The sequence below is a fragment of the Geotrypetes seraphini genome, chromosome 2 (genome assembly GCF_902459505.1).
Source record: "Geotrypetes seraphini chromosome 2, aGeoSer1.1, whole genome shotgun sequence".
Lineage (NCBI taxonomy): Eukaryota > Metazoa > Chordata > Amphibia > Gymnophiona > Dermophiidae > Geotrypetes > Geotrypetes seraphini.
The window spans coordinates 49,920,410-49,944,308 of NC_047085.1; the positions used below are offsets into that span (position 1 = coordinate 49,920,410).

Below are 23,899 nucleotides of genomic sequence, written 5' to 3' on the forward strand. Positions count from 1 at the left end.
TGCAATTTCACAGCAGATTCTATTATCCCAGGACAAGCAGGCAGCATATTCTTAACGCATGGGTGACGTCACCGACGGAGCCCCGGTACGGACACTTTTAACTAGAAAGTTCTAGTTGGCCGCACCGCGCATGCGCGAATGCCTTCCCGCCCGACGGAGGAGTGCGTGGTCCCCAGTTTCTTCGTTTCCGCGGAGCGAAGAAGACGCATGTGTTTTCAACGGCTGTTGAAAAATCTAATTTTTGCCTTCCCGCTTGCAAAATTTTCTGCTTTTTTGTTCTTTTTCCCTTCGGGTTTCTTTTCCGTTCAAAAAAAAAAAAAACTTTTCTTTTTCTTTTTTCTTTATTTTTCAGGCCTGCCCCAGCGGGGCCTGTTGCCACCAAACAGGCCTCCGGTTTTGATTTTGCGGAGGCCATGTTTCCCTTCATGCCCCCTCAGCCGGGCTTTAAGAAGTGCCAGCGGTGTGCACGCCCGATCTCTCTCACTGACCCGCACAATTGGTGCCTACAGTGCCTGGGTCCAGAGCATCGGGCTGACACCTGCACCCGCTGTGCTACTCTGAAAAAACGTACATTAAAAAATAGACAGATCCAACAGAATATACTTTTCGGTGCCGGATCTGCCATGGAATCGGCCGCGCCGTCGACGGCACCGCAAAAGTCGGCACCGACTACGACGACGCCTGATCCTTCCTCGGGGTCGCTAGCACCAGGTAAGCCAGCTAAGAAGCCTTCCACTTCCCTTGAGCGCCCTCCTGCCACAGCGGCGACGCCAGTCCTTCCGGCATCACGCCGACCCCGCAAACACTCCGCCCCGATTTCGGTGAGTGCCTCGTCATCGGCCTCCTCATCGCTGGGGCATGGAGCGGCACCTATGGTACCGAAAAAGAAAAAAGCGGTACCGGTGCCTCCTCTGGATGACCGCATTGCGGCCATATTCCAAAGCCAATTGCTGGAGCAACTACAGCAGCAACTCCAACGCCTGTTGCTAGCAATGTTTGCCCCACTCCTTCCGGTACCGGACCGGCCCAAGCCTCGCACCATACCACCGGTGTCGACCCCATCGGTACCGTTGAACACGTCCATGCCGGTGCTCGCGGCTGAACCATTCAATCCTCCCATGCAACCACGCTCTGATGCCGACCCTCCCCGACATCAAGACCGACACCGGTCCCCTCGAGACCGGGACCGGCACCGATCTTCCTCCCCCGGTACCGCCTCGATGCGCTCTGGCAAATCTCTCTAAGACTCGCCACACTGAGCCATCCACACCACCGTCCCGTCCTGCACACACCGACGTCAGGGACCCGGACTTATGGGAAGAATCCCCACCCGGTACCGATGATGAGGCTTCATCAACGGACGAGGAACCCTCGATGGTTGATACCGGTTCCAAACCTGAACAGTCTTCATTCACCAAATTTCTACAGGAGATGTCGGCGGCTCTTTCTATCCCATTGGAATCCGACTCTAAGAAGTCCCAGGCTTTCCTCGACGCCTTAGACTTCGAGCAACCCCCCCAAAGAATTTTTGAAGTTACCCGTCCACGACATCTTAAGGGAAACTTTTTACAAAAATTGGGAAAACCCTCTCACGGTACCGGGAGCCCCTCGAAAACTGGATAGTTTGTACAGGGTCATTCCTATCCCGGGGTTCGACAAACCTCAACTACCCCATGAATCTCTTCTAGTGGAGTCCACCTTAAAGAAAACCCAGGGCTCCAATGTTTATGCCTCCACCCCTCCTGGCAGAAAGGGCAAAACGATGGATAAATTTGGCAAGCGCCTTTATCAAAATTCAATGCTTGCCAACAGGGCTAATAATTACACCTTCCACTTCTCCTTCTACATGAAGCATCTGGTGCAACAACTCTCCTCCTTACAAAATACATTCCTGAACGTAAAGTTCCTGTTTTTCAACAACAAATTTCCAGTTTACTCCAACTTCGGAAATTCATGGTGCGCTCCATTTATGACTCATTTGAGTTGACCTCTCGAGCATCTGCAATGGCTGTTGCCATGAGGCGCCTGGCCTGGCTGAGAGTTTCTGACCTCGACATTAATCACCAAGACCGCCTGGCTAACGCACCTTGTCTTGGTGATGAACTCTTCGGGGAGTCCCTAGACTCAACCACCCAGAAACTCTCGGCACACGAGACCAGGTGGGATACTCTGATCAAACCTAAGAAGAAGACTCCACCTGCTCGCCCCTACAGACAGCAGTCTTCCTACCAACGCAGGTTCTCGGCCAGACCTCTCAACCCGCCTCAACAACAGCCTCGCCGACCTCGTCAACAGCATCAAACTCAGGCTCGCTCACAGTCCCACCAACCTGCCAAGCCTCTCCCTCCGTCAAAACCATCTCAGCCCTTTTGACTCTTTTCTCCAGGGCATAGCCAGTCTCCCACCATCATTACCTCTTCCTCAGCCGATCGGAGGACGCCTTCAACTCTTCCTCAGCCGTTGGGAGGTCATCACATCAGACCTGTGGGTCCTCAACATCATTCGCCACGGCTACTCTCTAAACTTCCAGACTCTTCCACCAGACAATCCTCCCATAGAGTCTGTTTCTCACTCCTCCCAATCCCTTCTCCTCCTGAGGGAGGTCCAATCCCTCCTTCTTCTCAATGCCATCGAAGAGGTACCCCCAGACCAAATGGGTCAGGGATTCTACTCCCGCTACTTCCTGGTTCCCAAGAAGACAGGAGACCTCCGTCCCATCCTCGATCTCCCGGACCTCAACAAGTGTCTGGTCAAGGAAAAGTTCAGAATGCTCTCCCTTGCCATGCTTTACCCTCTTCTCTCTCAACACGACTGGCTATGTTCCCTAGACTTCAAAGAGGCCTACACTCACATTCCAATCCATCTGACTTCACGTCGCTACCTTCGATTTCAGGTACAGCACCGTCACTATCAGTACAAAGTGCTACCCTTTGGCCTCGCATCATCGCCCAGGGTGTTCACCAAGTGCCTCATTGTGGTGGCGGCCTTTCTCAGGTCCCACAACCTCCAGGTGTTCCCCTACTTGGACGATTGGTTAGTGAAAGCACCTACGTCTCCTCTTGTGCTTCAAGCCACTCAGCACACCATCTCCTTCCTCCACCTCCTGGGGTTCGAGATCAACTACCCCAAGTCGCATCTGCTTCCCAAACAGCGACTTCAGTTTATTGGAGCCTTCCTCGACACCACTCTGATGAGGGCGTTTCTCCCCTCACACCGCCATCGGACCCTGCTCCACCTCTGCCGTCAGGTGCTCCTTCGTCGCTCCATTCCAGCTCGGCAAATGATGGTCCTCCTGGGACACATAGCCTCGACGGTCCATGTGCTTCCTCTGGCGCGACTCCACCTCAGGACACCCCAATGGACTCTGGCCAACCAATGGTCACAGACCACGGATCCTCTTTCTCATCCCATCTCTGTGACATCGTCTCTTCAGCAATCTCTTCAATGGTGGTTGAACTCCTCCAATCTTTCCAGGGGTCTACTCTTTCATCTACCCCCTCACTCCACGATCATAACCACAGATGCCTCCCCCTATGCATGGGGCGCTCACCTGGGAGATCTTCGCACCCAGGGACTCTGGACCCATCAGGAGCGTCAACATCACATCAATTTCCTGGAACTCAGGGCCATGTTCTATGCTCTCAAGGCCTTCCAGCACCTTCTCTACCCTCAGGTTCTTCTCCTGTGCACAGACAACCAAGTCGCCATGTACTACATAAACAAGCAAGGCGGCACCGGATCTCCCCTCCTCTGTCAGGAGGCCATCCGCATCTGGACCTGGGCCAGTCTCTTCCTCAAGGCTGTCTATATCCAGGGCGAACAGAACTCCCTGGCCGACAATCTCAGCCGCATCCTTCAACCTCACGAGTGGACCCTGGATCCTCCCATACTCCGCTCCATCTTTGCTCGCTGGGGCACTCCTCAGGTGGACCTCTTTGCAGCTCCTCACAACCATCAGCTGCCCCAGTTCTGTTCCAGACTCTTCTCTCCTCATCGTCTGGCCCCGGATGCATTCCTGCTCGACTGGACGGATCGGTTCCTCTATGCCTTTCCTCCACTGCCTCTGATGTTGTGGACGTTATTCAAACTCCGCAGGGACAGAGCCACCATGATTCTCATCGCTCCTCGGTGGCCTCGCCAACACTGGTTCTCCCTCCTGCTCCAGCTCAGCTCCAGGGAGCCCATTCCTCTTCCTGTGTTTCCTACTCTACTTATGCAGCAGCATCAGTCTCTACTACATCCCAATCTGTCCTCGCTCCTCCTGACAGCTTGGTTTCTCTCGGACTGACCTCTCCAGAGAATCTGCCTCAGCCTGTCTGCCGCATTTTGGATGCCTCCAGGAAACCGGCCACCCTCCAATGTTACCATCAGAAGTGGACCAGGTTCTCCTCTTGGTGTCTACTGCATCACCACGATCCCACCTCATTGGCGGTGGAAACTGTACTGGACTATTTGCTCTCTCTATCCGATGCTGGCCTCAAGTCCACCTCAATCAGAGTCCACCTCAGTGCCATCACTGCGTTTCATGAGCCTATCCTCGGAAAACCGCTTACGGCTCATCCCCTGGTTTCCCGGTTCATGAGAGGCCTCTTCAATGTCAAACCACCTCTGAAGCCTCCTCCAGTCGTCTGGGACCTGAATGTGGTTTTATCTACCCTCATGAAACCTCCGTTTGAGCCTCTTGCCCCTACTCCACTCAAATTTCTGACTTGGAAGGTGCTTTTCCTCATTGCCATCACCTCTGCCAGGAGGGTTAGTGAGCTGCATGCACTGGTTGCCGACCCACCTTTCACTGTTTTTCACCATGACAAGGTGGTTCTGCGTACCCATCCTAAATTCCTTCCCAAGATGGTCTCGGACTTCCACCTCAACCAATCCATTGTGTTGCCTGTCTTTTTCCCTAAGCCCCATTCTCATCCTGGGGAACAGGCGTTGCACACGCTGGACTGTAAACGTGCCCTTGCATACTACCTTGACCGTACCAGGGCTCACCGCTCGTCCCCTCAGCTCTTTTTGTCCTTCGACCCTAACCGTCTAGGTCGCCCTGTCTCTAAACGGACGCTTTCCAACTGGCTTGCTGCCTGCATTGCGTTCTGTTATGCTCGGGCCGGTCTTTCACTGGAAGGTGCTGTCACGGCTCACAGGGTCAGAGCTATGGCTGCTTCTGTGGCTTTCCTCCGTTCCACGCCCATCGAGGAAATCTGCAAGGCTGCCACTTGGTCCTCAGTTCACACGTTCACTACTCACTACTGTCTGGATACCTTCTCCAGACGGGATGGACACTTCGGCCAATCTGTGTTACATAATTTATTTTCCTAATGGCCAACCATCCCTCCTCCCTCTCTGTTAGCTTAGAGGTCACCCATGCGTTAAGAATATGCTGCCTGCTTGTCCTGGGATAAAGCACAGTTACTTACCGTAACAGGTGTTATCCAGGAACAGCAGGCAGATATTCTTACGTCCCACCCTCCTCCCCGGGTTGGCTTCTTAGCTGGCTTATCTTAACTGGGGACCACGCACTCCTCTGTCGGGCGGGAAGGCACTCGCGCGTGCGCGGTGCGGCCAACTAGAACTTTCTAGTTAAAAGTGTCCGTACCGGGGCTCCGTCGGTGACGTCACCCATGCATTAAGAATATCTGCCTGCTGTCCCTGGATAACACCTGTTACGGTAAGTAACTGTGCTTTATAGTACAGTGGTACCTTGGATTACGAGCATAATCCGTTCCAGGAGCATGCTCGTAATCCAAAATGCTCATTTATCAAAGCGAGTTTCACCATAGGAAATAATGGAAACTCGCTTTGATATGTTCCCCCCCCCTGAGGCCAGCAGCGCTGCTCCCCCCCCCACGAGAACCGGCATTGCTCCCCCCGAAGCCCCCCCCCCCCGGCGATCCGGCATCCCCCTCACCACCATCGGGCACCCCCCTGCCGTGACCTGAGGTCCCCCCAACCCACCCGAACCCTCTTCTTACTTTGGTGTAGCCTCCGCACCGGCACCAGCATGTCTTGTGCGTTGGTGCCGGTGCCCGAAGATCTGCCTCCTATGCTGGGCCTTGAGCATGCGCACATGCTCAAGGCTCAGCACAGGAGGCAGATCTTTGGGCACCGGCACCAACACACAGGACATGCTGGTGCCGGTGCGGAGACTACACCAAAGTAAGAAGAGGGTTCGGGTGGGTTGGGGGACCTTAGGTTGCAGTGGGGGGGGTGCCCGTTGGCGGCGGGGAGGGTGCCGGTTCGCGGGGGGGGGGGCCTCGCAAATCGAGGCGCGCTCGGTTTCCGAGGCGCCGATTTTGCGAATGTTTTGCTCGTCTTGCAAAACACTCCATTATATGCAAATCTCTCTCATGCATATTCATTAGGGTTGTCTCAAAAACCCGGCTGGCTGGTGGTCCTCCAGGACAGAGTTGAGAACCATTGCATTAGAGGATGAATGTGGCTGTATGATTTAGTTCAGTGGTCCCCAACCCTGTCCTGAAGGACCACCAGCCAGTTGGGTTTTCAGGATAGCCCTAATGAATATGCATTAGAGAGATTTGCATATAATCTGCCCCATGCATATTCATTAGGGCTATCCTGAAAACCTGACTGATTGGTGGTCCTCCAGGACAGGGTTGGGGTCCACTGATTTAGTTTGAGAATCGTAGGTCAGATGGCTGGGGAGAGCATCTATAGCAGTGAATCTCCCTTGAAAGTTTATATTTTTTACTGTTTAATATGTTCTGGTGTTTTTTGCCCCTTTATGCACATATTTTTAAAGACCAATTAAGTACTTTTTGAAGAAAGTGAAAAGTGGTAACTCAAGCCTACATAAATGAATATGTACCTATGTAAACAGTTTTGATTTGCAAAAATCGATATGCCTTTCACAGAGGTGGGAGAAGAAATGGATATCAAATGTACCTTAAACTGGGATCAGCACATTGGAACATACTTATCAGCTACTTCACATCTGTTATAAGTTATTTGTTTTCGTTTCTTTGTTTCCCTGGCAACAAAAGCAATCATCATATTACTCTTAACTTCTAACAAGGGTTCCCTATTGCAGTGTGTTAGGCCAAAAAGCCCAGTCCCAGAGAGACTTGCATAAAAAACCATTGTCTTTAACTGGTTTTGTTTGTTACTGATATTAAACTCTGTTCAGGCTGTACTATCATAAGCAGTGATTTGTTTGTCATGGTTTCAGTTTCTAAAATTGCTCTGTCTGGAATATAAATCCTGAACACGCATGAATCTGACACCATTCCAAACTTTCAATAATGGATATGTAAAGTAATTTACACATTCATAGAGCAATGATTCCCAAACCTGGGTTGGAGGCACCCCAACCAGTCAGGTTTTCAGGATATCCTTAATGAATATCCATGAGAGAGAGCGTTGCATGCACTCCCTCCACTGTATGCAAATCCCTTGCATAAATATTCATTGTGGATATCCTGAAAACCTGACTGCCTGGGGTACCTCCTAGACCAGGTCTGGGATCCACTGGCATGGGAGGAAAAATACTTGGGCTTTGCAAGGAAAAATATTGTAATTCCTTTTACCCAGGCTATGTTAAAGCAAGGCAGGTTTAGCATATGTTAATAGAATTTACTTTCATATGAGAGAGAGAAATACAGCTGTTTTAAAAAGGATCTGCACTTAGATTGCTGGGTCAGACCAAAAGTCCATTGCATTGACAGTGAAGTCCACATGAGGACTTTGCCATCGCTGTGATCAGCAAGACATCTTTTGTTGCCCTGTGAAACACTGCTGTAGGCAAAGTTGGCACAAGAGTGGCAAGTGAGACCAGGAGAAAAAGTGCAAGTAATAGTTGGGTGAGAAGACCAAAATGGAACCAAGTATTTATTTTATAGCTGCTCTGAGTATGCATGTTAAAATGTAATTTCTGCCAAATCTTGCGTACTCCCAGGCTATGGATTAAAATATTTTTTTTCAATACTTGATAAGTTCCTCTGTGCTTACTCTGCATTTTTTTCCATTTATATACTGACAGAAGGCAGGATACATAAACGCTTTGATACCACTGTAAAAAATATTGTGGTGGAAGAGATTTGTTTTTGCTGAGTGATGCTCAGCACAATAGCAGCACCAGTAAAAGGGGGAGGGACTGGGCTGTCTCAGCTGATTGGGGCCTCCTCTGCTATGATCAGCTGAACCAGCAGGAGAGCAGGGAGTGACACCCCTCAAAAAAATATTCCCCCCTTCCGATAGCGTCTGAAAAATTAAAATAAAGAATGTCATCCGAATCCCTGACAGCTTCCGTACCTTTTGCTGAAATCAGCAGAGTGGATGCCTACTCTCTTCTGCCTCTTGGCTCACCTCTTCAAAATGGCGGCCATGTACTTCTCAGTGCATTCTGGGATGCTCAGCTGCAAAAGACTTTTTGATTTATTTTAATAGGCTCAGCTGTTGTGCTTGTGTTGTATGCTCACACAACACACGCACAACTGCTGGAAAATATTGGTTCCGATTATTCAGTGCTGAGGGGGGCATACCAGTTTGTTCACCTTTAGGAGGACTCATTTAAATACTAATGAGCTCCTAGCGATGCATATGCATAGGGTTCTCAGTGGCTGCTACAGCGACCGGTAGCAGACATGGAGAAACCTTTTGTATATCGTGAACACAGCTTTCTGTGCTAGTAAGAGTACTTTAATGACTCTTACTGCCACAGAAAGCTTTTTTTGCCTCACAGCCAGACTTAGCAGGTATTAGAAACAGAGAATGATAGGGGGGCAATTTTTTCCCCGTCCCCACAGGCACTCCATTTCCTTGTCCCGTCCCTTGTCAGTTTTGTCACTGTCCCTGCTCCATTCCCATAGGCTCTGCCTTAACTGCACAAGCCTCGAACACTTATGATTTTAAAGTGTCTGAGGCTTGTTCAGATGAGGACAGAGCTTTCAGGAATGGGACAGGGGCAGGAAAAGAACTGGATGGGTCGAGAAAATGAGTTCCTGCAGGGTCGGAGAAAAATTTGTACCTCATGTCATTCTCTAAATAGAACCAAGTCCTTCATTTCTGCCATATGAAATTGCCTACTTGGTAAGTTGTAGGATTGAATAGATTTTTAGAAATTTTACTTTGAAAGTAGTTCTCCAACTGCTACTGAGAGTTATCAATTTTATGCCAGTTGTTCTGGGATCTGCAGAACATTGAAAGACTTATGTAAAAGGGTACCATGGGCAGAAGCAAACAGTTAACGAGCTTGTTACTGCCCAAAGGTGCAACAAAGGTTTCTGTGCCAAAGTTAACTTGTGCAGTGGCTATCGGCACACAACATATTAAAATGTATTGTTCTGTTGGGTGTTTTTAATTGTTGCTCTCCCTGTGTTCCTCCAATTTATGCATGCTTTTATAGAATAAAGGGAATCCATGCCTAACCTGTTTGTCTGTTTAGATTGTAAGCTCTTTCGAGCAGGGACTGTCGTCTTTGTGACTTTGTACAGTGCTGTGTACGTCTGGTAGCGCTATAGAAATAATTAATAGTAGTAACAGTAGTAGTGCTTAAGCCAACTACCGCTGTTGCAATGAGCCACAATTCTAATGCGGCGGTAATTTGCATGCTTATTGATTACTATATCGCAGCTGTCATTTTTTTCTGAGAATCTTTTTGATTTCAAATATTTTTATTGAATTTTTAGTAAAATAGAACAGAACATATATGGTAGCTTCCAGTGTGCGAGAATACAAATGGACAAATAAGGTATTCAAGTAATATGAATTCTGTAGTCACACACTGCAACGCCAATGGAGTCAGAAGGGAATCCTGGAGAGGATGGAGAGAAATAGTACCTTACTCATTCATTAAGTAGTGATGGGGGAGTGTATAAGAGGCGTATTACGCCTTGTAATATTGGTAGTAGAGAGACTTCAGATCTTAATATAGCAAAGTGTAACATAGGGCTCCTTTTACGAAGGTGCGCTAGCAGCACGTGCTACATTGCTGTGCGCGCTACACGTTAACGCCTCCATAGAGCTTGGTTAGTATTTTTTGTGTAGCGTGGGGTTTAGCTCGCGCTAAAACCGCTAGCGCACCTTAGTAAAAGGAGCCTATAATTTCAAGGAAGAGTACAGTGGAAATATCATTGGCAATTAAGAAAAGTTCACTATGGGAGCCCAGATCTTAACTGTATTTTGTCTTTTGGAGAATTCTGCTGCTTTGACTTCATATATGCTTCTCCCTCCGTATTCGCTGTAATAGGGGATTAACAGAACCGCAAATACAGAAAACCCGTGAATAACTTTTTCATATGTTATTTGCTGGGTTTTTTTGTTTTTTTTATTAAAAACCATCGTGAATATGGTGAAACCGCAAATAACATGGTGGGAGACCTGGCCTATTCTTGAAGGAGAGGCAAAGCAGGTGAACAAAGTTCTGGGAATCAACGATTTTCTCTGTAAACACTTGGAATCAGCGATTTCTCTATGCAAGCTGATGTAATTTGGGGGGGGGAGCCAGCATGCTAAAAACAGTGAATAATCGAAACCGCGAATGTTGAAACCGCGAATACGGAGGGAGAAGTGTAAGTGTATCAGGAGGATAGTATTCCACCAGAACGTGACATTCAATAGATCTGCAGATTTCCTATTAATTTAGAATCATTTGAATAGTAAGTGCTATCCAAATGTTAAGTAAGGATTTCTGCCAGTTGGTTAAAGAGTCTTAAATGGCCAGTGCTCTAAAAATGAGAATATCAGATGAAAGATCCAATTGTATTGGAAGAATCTGTTTGATGATATGCCACACTTGTTCTTGCCTTAGAAGCCGCATGGTCAGCTCTGATGCATGGCTTTCTGCCTCGGTCCCTATGTTCCCAGTGGAGAAAGCAGGGGAACACAACACAAAAATAGAGGTGTTTTAACACAGTAGAATTTGTGTGTACTGAGTAAGATTACAAGAGATGTGTCTGTGTCTAAAACTAATTTTCTAGCCTGGGTTAGGCAGTAAATTCTGTGTTTTACCATGGCCATTAACTAGCCTTTCCAGAGCATCCACTTATCACTGTTGATAAAGAATTGAGAATTGATGAAGAGTGTGGGGTAGGTTGTTACTCTTTTTTTGTCAATAACAAGAGAAGCAAATCCGTCTTTGGGGTGAGTTGTTAGACTTTGTAGTACAGTCGGGGCAGATGCTCTATATTTGAAGCCATCGCCCCAAAGAGTGAGTGAGTTTAATCTGTTAGTTTCTCATTTATTATTTAACTGATTTAGGGCTCCTTTTACTAAGCTGCGTTAGCGGTTTTAGCGCACGCAACATTTTAGCACGCGCTACGTGGCTAGAACTAACGCCAGCTCAATGCGCCCTAACGCGACTTAGTAAAAGGAGCCCTTAGTGAACAGAGGGGGTTTTGTAGAAATGTATTTCATTCAACTGTAAAAATGAAATGTAGTAAAAGGAAATCTCATCTCTTTAAAAGCTCCAGGTTTTATACATCATTCTGTTTCTGAATCTCATGTTCTGTGTCTAGTAATCATCTGGAGAAAAGCCTGCAGCTGCTGATGGATCGGGTGGACGAAATGAGCCAAGACATAATTAAATACAATACCTATATGAGGAACTCGAGCAAGCAGCTACAGCAGAAACACCAGGTTGGTGAAAGAGGAGCTAGGAGTAAATTTTTTTTCAATAATTTTATAGTGATCACATTGAATATTTCCTAAAAATATTACTGAGTTCAAATTTCCTGATTCTCTACAAGCATTGTAGGTGAGCACATTCCCGTGGGTAGGTGTTGAATGTATCCACTTCCAGTGGGAACCATCCATCAACTGCATTAAATATAGAATTGCTTTGTTTTAATTTGTAATGTTTTTATAGGTAATCCTTGAGTTTTTACTATAACCAAGGAACCTGCATTTACACATCCCTTGCATAAATGTCTGCACAGTGGTTCCCAACCCTGTCCAGGAGGACTGCCAGACAGTCGGGTTTTGGGGATAGCCCTGATGAATATGCATGAGAGAGATTTGCATATAATGGAGGAGACAGGCATGCAAATCATCTCTATGCATATTCATTAGAGCTATCCTGAAAACCTGACTGGCAGGCGGTCCTCCAGGACACGGTTGGGAGCCACTGGTCTAGAACGTTGTTTCTCAAGTCGGTCCTGGAATATCCCGTTGCCAGTCAGGTTTTCAGGATATCCACAATGAATATGCATAAACTTGATTGCATTATATGCAGATTTTTTTCATGGATATTCATTGTGGATATCCTGAAAATCTGACTGGCAAGGGGGTTCTCCAGGACTGACTTGAGAAACACTGGTCTAGAATGCTAGTTATATGAGTTAGAGAATGACACGGTGGCGGTTTACCCGCGGCTACTGCGTTTAGCCGCGGGTAACCCGCCAAAAACGGGGAATGAAAATTAGCAGCCTCTGCGGGGACGGGGACAAGGCCATCACCGCCCCGTGGAGCGGTGAATGGTCTTGTCACCGCAGTGAGGCATAAAGGATCGTGCAGTCCCCGCACCCCCATCCGCCCACCCGCACGCCGGCTCGATCGTTTAACCAGCTTCCTCTCTCCACCTCACCTTAGTTTGCCGGCTTTCTTTTTCGGCGTCCGGAACGCTTTCAAAAGAGCCGCGCACGCGCGGCTGCTCAGTATTCAATCTTCTGCTCTGACCCAACCGGAAACAGGAAGTTGCAGCAGAGCAGAAGATTGAACTTTGAGCTGCCGCGCGTGCCGGTCGCCAAAAAAGAAAACCGGCAAACTAAGGAGAGCTGGAGAGCAGTAGCATACCAAGGGGGGGGGGGGGCGGGAGGGGCGAAAAAGGTAATGGCGTCAGGCCTTGGAGCACCGAGGCAGACCGCTTCTCCCCCCTCCCAGCCGAACCCCCGCTGACCCTCCTATCTCCCCCCCCCCAAGTGAACCTTTCCGACCCTCCCAGCGAAAGCAGCAAACCTCCCTCCAGTAGCGTCGACTTTCTCCTCCCTCTGCCGCATCACTGATGACGTCATCAGTGACGCGGCAGAGGGAGGAGAAAGCCGCGAAGGAGGTTTGCTGCTCTCGCTGGGAGGGTCGGAAAGGTTCACGGGGGGGGGGAGATAGGAGGGTCAGCGGGGATTCGGCTGGGAGGGGGGAGAAGCGGTCTGCCTCGGTGCTCCATTACCTTCTTCGGGCATCAGCAGCGTTTACAATTCGCTGCTGTTGCCGGCTTCAGGCCTTGTTCTCTGCCGGGTCCTGCCTACTTCCTGTTTTCATGAAGACAGGACCCGACAGAGAGGAAGGCCTGAAGCGGGCAACATCAGTGAATTGTGAATGCTGCTGCTGCCCGATGAAGTTCAGGACATCAGGACATCGAGGAAGGAGCAGGGTGAAATCGGCTGCTGGCTTGGGGGTGAGGGTAGGGAAAGAATCGTGGAAGTAGAGAAATTGGCACGATGGCTTTGTGGGGGCTAGGGGGAGAGAGAAAGAAAGGAAAAAATAAAGAGGGGGGCAGGGGGAGAGAGAAAGAAAGGCAGAAATAAAGAGGGGTCAGGGGGAGAGAGAAAGAAAGGCAGAAAGAAAGAGGGGGACCAAGGGGAGAGAGAAAGAAAGGCAGAAATAAAGAGGGGGTCAAGAGGGAGAGAAAGAAAGGCAGAAAGAAAGAGGAGCCAGGGGGAGAGAGAAAGAAAGAGGGGGGGGGGGCAGGAGAAGAAAGAAGAAGGATCAGAAGAAGGACCAGAGACTCATGAAATCACCAGACAAAAAGGTAGGAAAAATGATTTTATTTTCAACTTAGTGATCAAAATGTGTCCGTTTTGAGAATTTATATCTGCTGTCTATATTTTGCACTATGGCCCCCTTTTACTAAAACGCAATAGCGGTTTTTAGCGCAGGGAGCCTATGAGCGTCGAGAGCAGCGTGGGGCATTCAGTGCAGCTCCCTGCGCTAAAAACCGCTATTGCAGTTTAGTAAAAAGGGAGGGGGAATATTTGTCTATTTTTGTATAGTTGTTACTGAGGTGACATTGCATAAAGTCATCTGCCTTGACCTCTTTGAAAACCCGCGGAATATAAATGATAATTAACATTTTCTCTGCGTACAGCGTGCTTTGTGTTTTTAAAATTTTATTGTTGGTAGATCATTTTGACTTGGCCACAAAGGTAAGGGGGAGGGAGGGAGGGGAGCTGCTGAAAGACATCTAGTAATCCTTGCAGGCTTGACTGTGCAGGGAATTATTTTTGTAAAATCATGTTTTGTTATGTGACTGGCATTATCTAGACTTTAATTTCTATGAATGAATAGAATGAAAATGATATAAAATTACTTGCTTGCGGGGACCGCGTGTTCCGGCTCACACAAGGAAGGAGGGGGTGAAAGGGAAAAAGTTTCTCTTCCTTGGAAATAGATTCTGAAGTGACCTCATCAAAGAAGACCAGCACTAAATGTACAAGAAATCCCTTAAACAATGTCAAAAGAGCCCAAAATAGAAAACTGCTACTGCCTTGAGACTCCATTATTGAAGGAATCAACTTGAAATCACAGAAGAGACAGGAAAAGGTTAAATGCCTCATGGAATCCTCAGGTACAAAACACAAACCAAATTGTGAATGAAATCAGAGCAGACAGTAAGAATTATAAAATTGATGTCATTATCCATCTGGAAAAAAAGGCGTACTAGAAATAATGCCTCAGCAATACAATTTTCAGAAGTTCTATTTGCTCATGGTAAGGGAGAAGAGAGACTGCTAGTGATGGTGGGGGGACTGATAGAAGATATGAAAGAAGGGTGGTAGAAAGGAACAGATGGTAAAGGAGGGAGGGAAGGGTGGTGGTGGAAAGGAATAGAACAGACATTGAAAGAGGGTAGAGAGGAACAGACCCTGAAAGGAAATGCGGAAGGCAGAGTGGGGAGAAGACGCTGGAAGGGAAGAAGACAGATGCCAGACTATGGGGGAGCGGAGGGAAGAAAATGGGTGCTAGACGGGGACGGGGACGGTGACGGGGCGGTGAATGGGATGGCAGTGGCGGTGACAGGGCGGTGCAGAGGATGGTGGGCCGGGGACGGTGCAGTGACGGGGACAGATTTTTTCCCCGTGTCATTCTCTAATATGAGTAAGCACTAGTCTGGAAATACCCACTTCCATAGCGCTGATTTGAAAGGGGGATGTACACAGAGACAAAACACGGGTAGGGCTCCCAGTTGCACCTATAATTTTAAAAAAATATATATATATATAAGTTACATGTGATCCTGCCGCATTTAGGTACCCACATTTACGCCAGGTCTGTGATACTGTAGCAGTGGGGTTATAACTTCTAGGTGTGCTGATACTGTGATAAGCTAGTCTGTCTAGCACCACAGACTTCCTGAACAAATTAAACAATATCGAGCAGTTACCACCCGGCACACTTCTAGTCAGAATGGATGTAGAATCGCTATACAGCAGCATCCCCCATGCAGATGGCATTGGTGCTTGTGAAAAATTCCTAAAATCATCAACCCTGGACCACCAATGTTCGCCAGAAACTATTACAGCATTAATCAAATTCATTCTAACGCACAACTATTTCCACTTTAATAATGATATCTATCTGCAAATCATAGGCACGAGGATAGCACCACAGAATGCAAACCTCTTTGTGGCAGAACTAGAAGAGACATTTCTAAATACATTTCAGATAAAACCCTTGAAATACCACCGGTATATTGATGACATTTTTATGATTTGGACTGAGGGAGAGCAGACTCTCAAACAATTATTATTATTATTATTATTAGGATTTTTTTATATACCGCCTATCAAGGTTATCTAAGCGGTTTTTACAATCAGGTACTCAAGCATTTTCCCTATCTGTCCTGGTGGGCTCACAATCTATCTAACGTACCTGGGCTATGGAGGATTAAGTGACTTGCCCAGGGTCACAAGGAGCAGCGTGGGGTTTGAACTGTCTATTCCCCAGAAAATTCTGTCTATTCCCCAGAAAAAGTCAATTTTCTAGACACCACAATGGTTACATACAAATATCTATAATACAAGAAACCCACAGATGCAGCTACCTCCACTCTTCCAGCTTTCGTCGTTCACATATAAAAAATGCATCATACACAAGCCACACGATACCACCGCATCTGCTCCGTCCTCAAAGACAGAGATAAACATCTAAAGACCCTGATGGAATCCTTCATAGAAAAAGGATACAACCCTAACATAGTCTCCAAGAATATTGCATCATCCCTTAGAAAACCCAGAGAAAACTCACTACACTACAAGGACAAGAAAACCACAGACAGGATCCTCTTGATAGTGACATACAATCCAGAGCTGGAAAAACTAAGAAAAATTATAAGAGATCTACTCCAAGAAGATGAATTACCCACCCACCCCTCTTCCTATCCCTAAAATGCTTTCACGTTTTCCTCATATATACTGATAATTATCAACATTTGCTTATTTCTGATCTTAGGAAGAAGGGTTACCTTTGAAAGCTCGACATAAAATGCATTGAATTAGTCCAATAAAAAAGATATCGTATCTCGTATCCTTATCATTTAGTAAACAATTATCTTCTGTGACCAGATCTTGTTTTGCATGGCTTTGTCAGATCTGAGCCATTCGTCCTTGTATAGATTAATTCACACTTTATAGTCATTTCTAAACTAGACATAGAAACATAGACTACTATAATATAATTCATTCTGATCTTCTGAAAGTCACCTCAAAACTACAAACAGTACAAAATACAACCATTAGGGTTCAAAGCAATGTTCGTAGATTCGACCATGTGACTACACTCTTGAAGGAGCATTATTGGTTGCCTATAAAATTTTGATTGATGCACAAAACATTGACTTTGACTTTTAAAGCTTTACATTTAGGCACACCTGATTATTTATCAAAGATTTTGGTACCATATAAACCAATTAAAAACCTACAATCTTCTAGCACTCAGCAGTTGTCTTTACCATCACTTCACATAGTGAGATTAACTTCAACACGGAAATCTGCTTTTTTTTTTTCTTCTATACCATATTTATGGAACTCTTTTCCTATGGAAATACATGCTGAACTTTCTTACACTAAATTTAGAGGTCTTTTGAAAATACTTGGGGCCTGTTTTACAAAGCCGTGCTAGCGGCTGCAGCGCCGTAACAGCCCCGAAGCCCAGAGATTTAAAGGGCTTCAGGGCTGTTGCCACGTAGGCCCTTAATGTTATAAGATCTTCTAGATTAGAATTTAGGGAAGGATTCTAGACCGAAGCCTTGTGGGTCTTTAGACTTAAATTTTTAAGGGGATGGTGTATTTGTTCAGTGGGTTTTTAGATTCTAATTTTTAAGGGGATGGTATATTTGTTCAATTTGTTTTAGAATTTTATCTTTTTTCTTGTTAATGGAATTTCTTTTGTGTGTGTGTTTAAAATTGTAAACCGCTCTGCGAAGGGTGGTATATTAAGTTGTAATAAATATAGAAATATAAACCTTATTTCCTTTGTTTTTTGTTTTATTTCTTTATACTACCTTAGAATGTGGACTAAAATGGCCAACACACCACTTCACTCAAATAGTATCCAGAATTTGATAGGAAGCCAATGCAGTCAAATAAATAATGGGGAAATATGGAAAAAAAAACTTGTTGACCCCGCAGAAAGCCTGGCAATACAATTTTGTAGAGGTTGTAGATGTTTAAGTTGAGAGAATACACTATATTACAGTACTTCTAAAGATATTAGAAAAGTTTGTATAATTGTATGATGAGAAAATCACGAATATAACTGAGAGTGCAAAGAGAAGCAAATCCAGATTTGCTCACTTCAGAAATTTGCTTCTGAAACAAAAGTTGAGCCTATGCATACCCCCAAGTAATGAAAATGTGAAAGAAGGATAATGGGAAAATCAAAAAGAACTGGATTAACCTCAGTTTGTGACAAGAGTACTTGGTGGCTTAGCAGGTTATTTTCTTGTCTGGATTTTGTATCAATTTGTTGGACACAAGTCAGGAAGCAAGAGAAGTAAGGCAATTTTGTAATGGTTGAAGATTAATCATAAGTGGAGAAGCTGGAAAAACCAATAGAATATTGTCAGTATTCAGAAAAGCCTTGATTTTGATGGATCGAATCAAAGTGACTAGAGAAACTTATAAATACTTGCATACGGGTATATGATTTGAAAAATTGTTAATACATTTCTCCCTCCATATTGTCACATCCGTGCTCTCTGTGGACACCCTGAGCCGTCGGATAGTGACACGATGTTTGCTACTGGCGTGGTCCCTTTAGAATTAGGGTGTCCTTTCAAGTTGGCCGCCACTAGGCAAATGCCTAGCTAAGCTTACTCCCAAGGGCTTTGAAGAAAACACATTTGTCAGAATGGCCTTGGTGCAAAAACATAAGCTTTTATTCGGCCACCGGCCATAGAATCACTGTGCCTCTCCAGGTTTCCCTGGTAGCATGAATATAATACAAAACCAAAAAGAAAAAGTTTATTTCATTCACTATCACTCAGGAATCAGCTCTGAGCTTGCTTGGCAAATCATATACAGTCATTTAGCTCTTCATAAGGCTTAGAGGTGAAACAGTTGGCAAAAATAACTTTTCACTGTAGAGCTACAGAGGAGACATTCATATTCATGCCTAAGAGACATTCTGTGCTTTTCCTATAGTGTACTCACTCTGTCCAGCTAGTCTGGACTTTCCACACAGAAACGGAGCAGGCTTTACGCTGAGAGGATTAATCTCCTTTTCCTAAGAGGCATGCAGGCTAAGTTAATTACCTAGTTGCTATGGCAATCAATTTACGGCTGGGCTCTTGCACGGAGTCCTGTAACCAGGTTTAACCTGGCTAAAATTACAGCCTAGCATTTGGTTTAACTGTGCACATTTCCTGAAGAGGAGATTACTGTGCCTTTCACAAAGTCCAGCAAACTAGCATGTGAAAACTGTAGTACAGGATTATGCTCCTTGATAACGCCCACAGTTATTAGCTCAATGAGAAAACAGAAAAACACAGCCAGAAAGAAAAACCTTTTCACAGACCTTTTCCCAGTGTGTTCAGCTCTCCATTTCCTCTGGCCAGGTCTCCTCCACAGCACTACTGTCTTCCACCACCATCAGCTCTGGGGGAAGGAATTCTGTAGCCAAATTACCAGTCTGCTCCTCAGTCATCTCCCAGTCCGTGCTGATGAACTGCCCTGCAGGGTCTGAGGCAAGCTCAGCCCCATCCTGCACTTCTTGCCTCTGCTCTCGTCCTGCTGTTTTGCCAAGCCTCATTCTCCTCCCCCTTCTCCTTGCTCTCTGATGAGCCTGGCTTTAAGCTGAGGGAAAGAACCACTCCCCCTTGGCTTTGGATGGGGGAAGGGAATTCCTTCCTCAGCCTGTGCCGTTTCTCTGAGGGGAAACTGCTTGTGAGCTTTCTGCCTTACAGGCCCTGGATAATAGCAAGGCAGATTTTTCCTGCATGGCTTTGGGACTGCTTCAGGTAAGTCTAAGCTTTCCTGTTCTATTTCCATTTCTTCATCCTTACTCACAGGGTAGTCAGCTAACTTACTGTCTTGGGCACTGACCTGGTCAGCCCTTCTGCACCGGGGGTTTGTATACTTTCCTACATTTCCCTGTGGCAAACCTTGGGAATGCAGTAGGTTTGTCACAGTATTCGCGGTTTCCATACCTGCGGTTTTGCTTATTTGCGATTTTTCGGCAGCTGACTCCATCCCCCAAAAAACATCATCACTAAAGATTTTTCCTTTATAGTAAAAAAAGTTTATCACTTAACCTTTACTGTATTGTAACTCTGAAAATCGCTGCTTCCATGCTTTCTCCCATAAATTCACTGCTTCCATGTTTCCCAATATGCACTGAGAAAAATGCTGCTTCCCAGCATCCCTAGAGAGAAAGGCTTCTTCCCAGCATGCATGAAATCGCTGGTTGGCTGCCCTGAAATCGCTGCTTGCCTGCCTGCCCAAAACCACGAAAAACATATACAAAAGTTATTTGCAGTTTTTCCATATTTGTGCCTATGGCCCGCCTGCATCCCCCATGAATATGGAGGGAGAAGTGTAGTCTCCAATAAAGGTAGACAAAGCGATGGGGCCGGATGATGTACATCCGAGGGTGCTGAAGGAACTTATGGAAGTTCTGGTTCTCCACTGACTGACCTTTTCAGTGAGCCTCTAGAGTCGGGAGTGGTACCGAAGGACTGGAGAAGGGCGGATATGCTCCCTCTCCACAAAAGTGGAAATAAGGAAAAAGTAGGGAATTACAGGCCGGTAAGTCTGACTTCTGTGGTAAGCAAATTAATGGAAACACTTTTAAAACAGAATGATAAGTTTGTGGATTACATGATTGGAGGCAACATGAATTCACTAGAGGTAGGTCTTGTCAGACAAATATGATAAATTTCTTTGTTTGAGCTGTGGAAAGGTTCTGGCTTGGAGCTCTCATACTTGTGTGTGGTCAAGATACAAAGTACTCTGAATAATCAGAGGTTGTGAAGAAATGAAGCTGTCAGTAATCTAAAGCCCCTGAAAGGCAAAACGCAGAACTGTGTTGTGCTTAACTGTTCAGTTTGATCAAGTTGGATATAATATGGTGAAGAGCTAAAAACGGAAAGAAAAGACAAGAAAAGTGAAAGTTGGCACAGTGATGACAAGCTCTTAAGACTTGCAGCATTTCATATAGTGAATGGACTTTTAAGTTGTGGGATAAATAGGGTAGATTGGGAGGGCTTCAAGAGTATTATTATTGTGTGAATGAATGGTATAAAAGATAATAATAATAATAATTTATTCTTGTATACCACCATACCGGGAAAGTTCAAGGCGGTTCACAAAAAGTAGAGCTAAAACATACAATGCAAATAAAAGTACAAACAGATAAAATACATTAGGTAAAAATAAAAAAATAACTTAAGTTAAAACAAGATGCATTAAGATACCAACCTATCGAATAGTTGTGTCTTTAACAATTTTCTGAAATCAAAATAGGAAGAAGCCTCTAACAAAATTTTTCCAAGCCAAATATTTAATTTAGCAGCCTGAAATGAGAGTTCTCTCAAAGAACTTGTAACGACAAGATTTTATAGGGGGATATGTAAACAGGTGCACTCCGCGGGTGTTCTTGTTAGAGTGATTCAAAGAAAAGTGAGGAACAAGATACCCAGGTGACATACCAAAAACTGATTTATAACAAATACAAGAGAATTTAAACAAAATTCTAGATTCTATCGGTAACCAATGAAGTCTCTGATAAAAAGGAGTAATATGCTCCCATTTTTTTCAACCAAAGATAAGGCGAACAGCAGTATTCTGAATCACCCTCAATTTTTTAAGAATTTTTTTGTAGGCACCTAAAGATGTTGTTTAATTGAATTTTAAAATATATGGTGCAATAAAAAATGTTTTATTTAATGATTTAATAAATGGTAAATATTTAGAATATATAATGGTTTAAGGGTATAGCTCTTTTTGTATTGAATTATTGTAAAATTAACCAGAGCTATTGAAGATAATTGATAAATCCCATTGGTCTTTGTGTATTGGTGGTCAAGTACATATTTGTTAGGGATATCCTATAAACCCAAGTGACCATACAGGCTGGAAGTTGCCTCCATCTGTCAATAACCTTCTTGTCCTTTTACCTGTATTGACCTTTGGTTTACCCATAATTCCTTCATAAATGCTATTTCTGTATCCAACGCAATTTGTTTCCCCTTTTATCCAGTAAAGGGTAAAGTCTGTGTAAGAATTTAGCATTTAGTAGCAGTATTTCCAATGAAAAATATCCTGATGTTTTTTTTACTTTTTTTCCCTGAGGTTTATGGCTTAAATATTTTTGTTTGTGTTTAGTACCAACAGAGACGCCAGCAAGAGAATATACAGCGCCAGAGTCGGGGGGAGCCCCCCCTGCCTGAAGAAGACATGACCAAACTCTTTAAACCACCTCAACCCCCTCCCAGGATGGACTCGCTGCTTATTGCAGGTAATCTTTCATGCTGTGCTTTTCTCTTCATGTGCTGCATCCGTTTTTGTGGCTCTGAGAACAAGAAATTAAATACAGCTGCAGCCTTGGCATTGAGGCTAATGCATGCAAGTTGGTACAGAGCGGAGGAACCAAAGAAATATTTTTTAAAAATTGTTCCAAAAATGAAAATTAAAAACCACCATGAATGTACTGATAGCATTGTACATTAGTAAACAATTTAAATATGATTAAAATTGCAGCCGACATTTTTCTTCTCTAATATAAGTTCCAGTAATTCATGTTTAAATGATACTACACTTCTTCCTCCCGACTCACGAGTTTAGGAATCACAATTTAGGTTATTCGTGAAATTCTAAACTCGGAACCACCCCTGCCTCCACATTTTATCTGGTGGTCTAGAGGCGAAGCGGGGCAGGAGCAATCATCCTAAGCAGAGCTGTCTACAAAAATGACTGCTTTGAGTTCCCGTGGTCTCACAAGACTACAGTGGGAACTCACAGCAGTCATTTTTGTTGATGGTTCTGCACGGGGCAGGAGCGTAGGACGATCGCTCCTGCCCCGCTTCACTGCTAGACCACCAGGTAAGGCGTGGAGAAATCCGGGAGGCAGGGGTGGGTCAAAATCAGTCTTAAAATTTATTCACATTTTTTTCAATATTCACGGGCCGGCTCTGCCCCTAACCCCCACGAATATTGAGGGGGAAGTGTATAACAAAGGTACCTGGTTGTTCAGCACAGGGAATCTTTTACTTTTTACAATGTTAAGAAAAGATTGACTGCTAGTGACTTTTCCCATAGTGCTTATGAACCTTTTTTTTTCCCCTGAAAATACAGATTGGTGAGACATTCCCACAATGTATACTGTAATTGAATAATATTGTCTAAGGTGTTTATTGTTAAGGAAGTAAATGCAGCAAGTATTTACCGTATATACTTGAATATAAACTGAGATTTTTAGGTCCAAAAATGGGGGTTTTGGTTTATAGTTGAGTTTTCTGGTCTGTGTCCTGCTATTCCCGCTTGGACCTGTAGTAGGCCTCCTTTGGTCCAGTGGTGAGCTGGGACAGGAGTGATCCTGTTCCGGCCGACTCTAAAACACCATGCCTCCCTCCTGCTTCCCTGACCCATGTAGACCATACCTTTAAAGCCCTGGCGGTCTAGCAGTGAAGTGGAGCAGGAGTAGTCTTCCTATTCTCCTGCCCTGTGAGAGCCGCAATAAAAAAATGCCTGCCACGAGTTCCTGCTGCAGTCTCACGAGTTCCCATGGTTTTGTAAGATTGCAGTGGGAATTCGCAGCAGGCATTTTTGATTGCGGCTCTCACGGGGCAGGAGCGTAGGAAGATTGCTCCTGCACCACTAGACCACCAGGGCTTTTAAGGTATGGTCTACAGGGAGGCGGGGTGGTTTAGAGTCAGTTGGGACAGGGCACAGAAAGAATCGCTCCTGCCTGGCTCACTGCTGGACCACCAGGGCTTCAGGCATGTCTGTAGTGGGTATCGGGGGATGGGTAGGAAGGGAAGGAAAGAAGGAGAGAGGAAAAGAGGGTGGGTGCAAAGCAGGGCACTTGAATATAAACCCCCAAGTTTATATTAGAGTCAACCTTTTTTCCTCCTTTTTTGGAGGGAAAAAGGTTACCTTGATTTATATTCAAGTTTATGCAGTAATGCTTTCCCTATTCCAGCTAAATTTGTGCCAAGATGTTACATTTGCAGCTTCTATGTAAATCATTTGAATCTCTGATAATTGCTTTTACAGCAGTGCTAAAAATAGCTCCTCATGGAATGTTTGTATGGATAATGTAATTGGTGACATTTTCCAACTCAAACCAGTAAGATTAGAAGTGTGAGATGTAATTTATAGCTATTTTGATAACATGCTTGCCTTTTTAGAAATCCATGGATTACCTGGGAACAACTAGAAAGTGACTTAGTAGCATTTTTTTAAGTGATTTCGTCTTTTGTTTGTACTTTTGGAATATTGTGCAGTAACCAAAG

At 45.2% G+C, this 23,899-nt stretch overlaps 1 protein-coding gene across 1 annotated transcript in view; it reads left to right on the top strand.

Annotated features, from left to right (window-relative positions):
* The window catches only part of EIF3H (eukaryotic translation initiation factor 3 subunit H), a 217,611-nt gene that overhangs the window by 187,962 nt on the left and 5,750 nt on the right, over positions 1–23,899 (top strand). The window contains exons 6-7 of the mRNA XM_033934865.1: positions 11,472–11,592; positions 21,771–21,903. Of these exons, the coding sequence (XP_033790756.1) occupies positions 11,472–11,592; positions 21,771–21,903 (254 nt within the window). The remainder of the gene's footprint in view (positions 1–11,471; positions 11,593–21,770; positions 21,904–23,899) is intronic.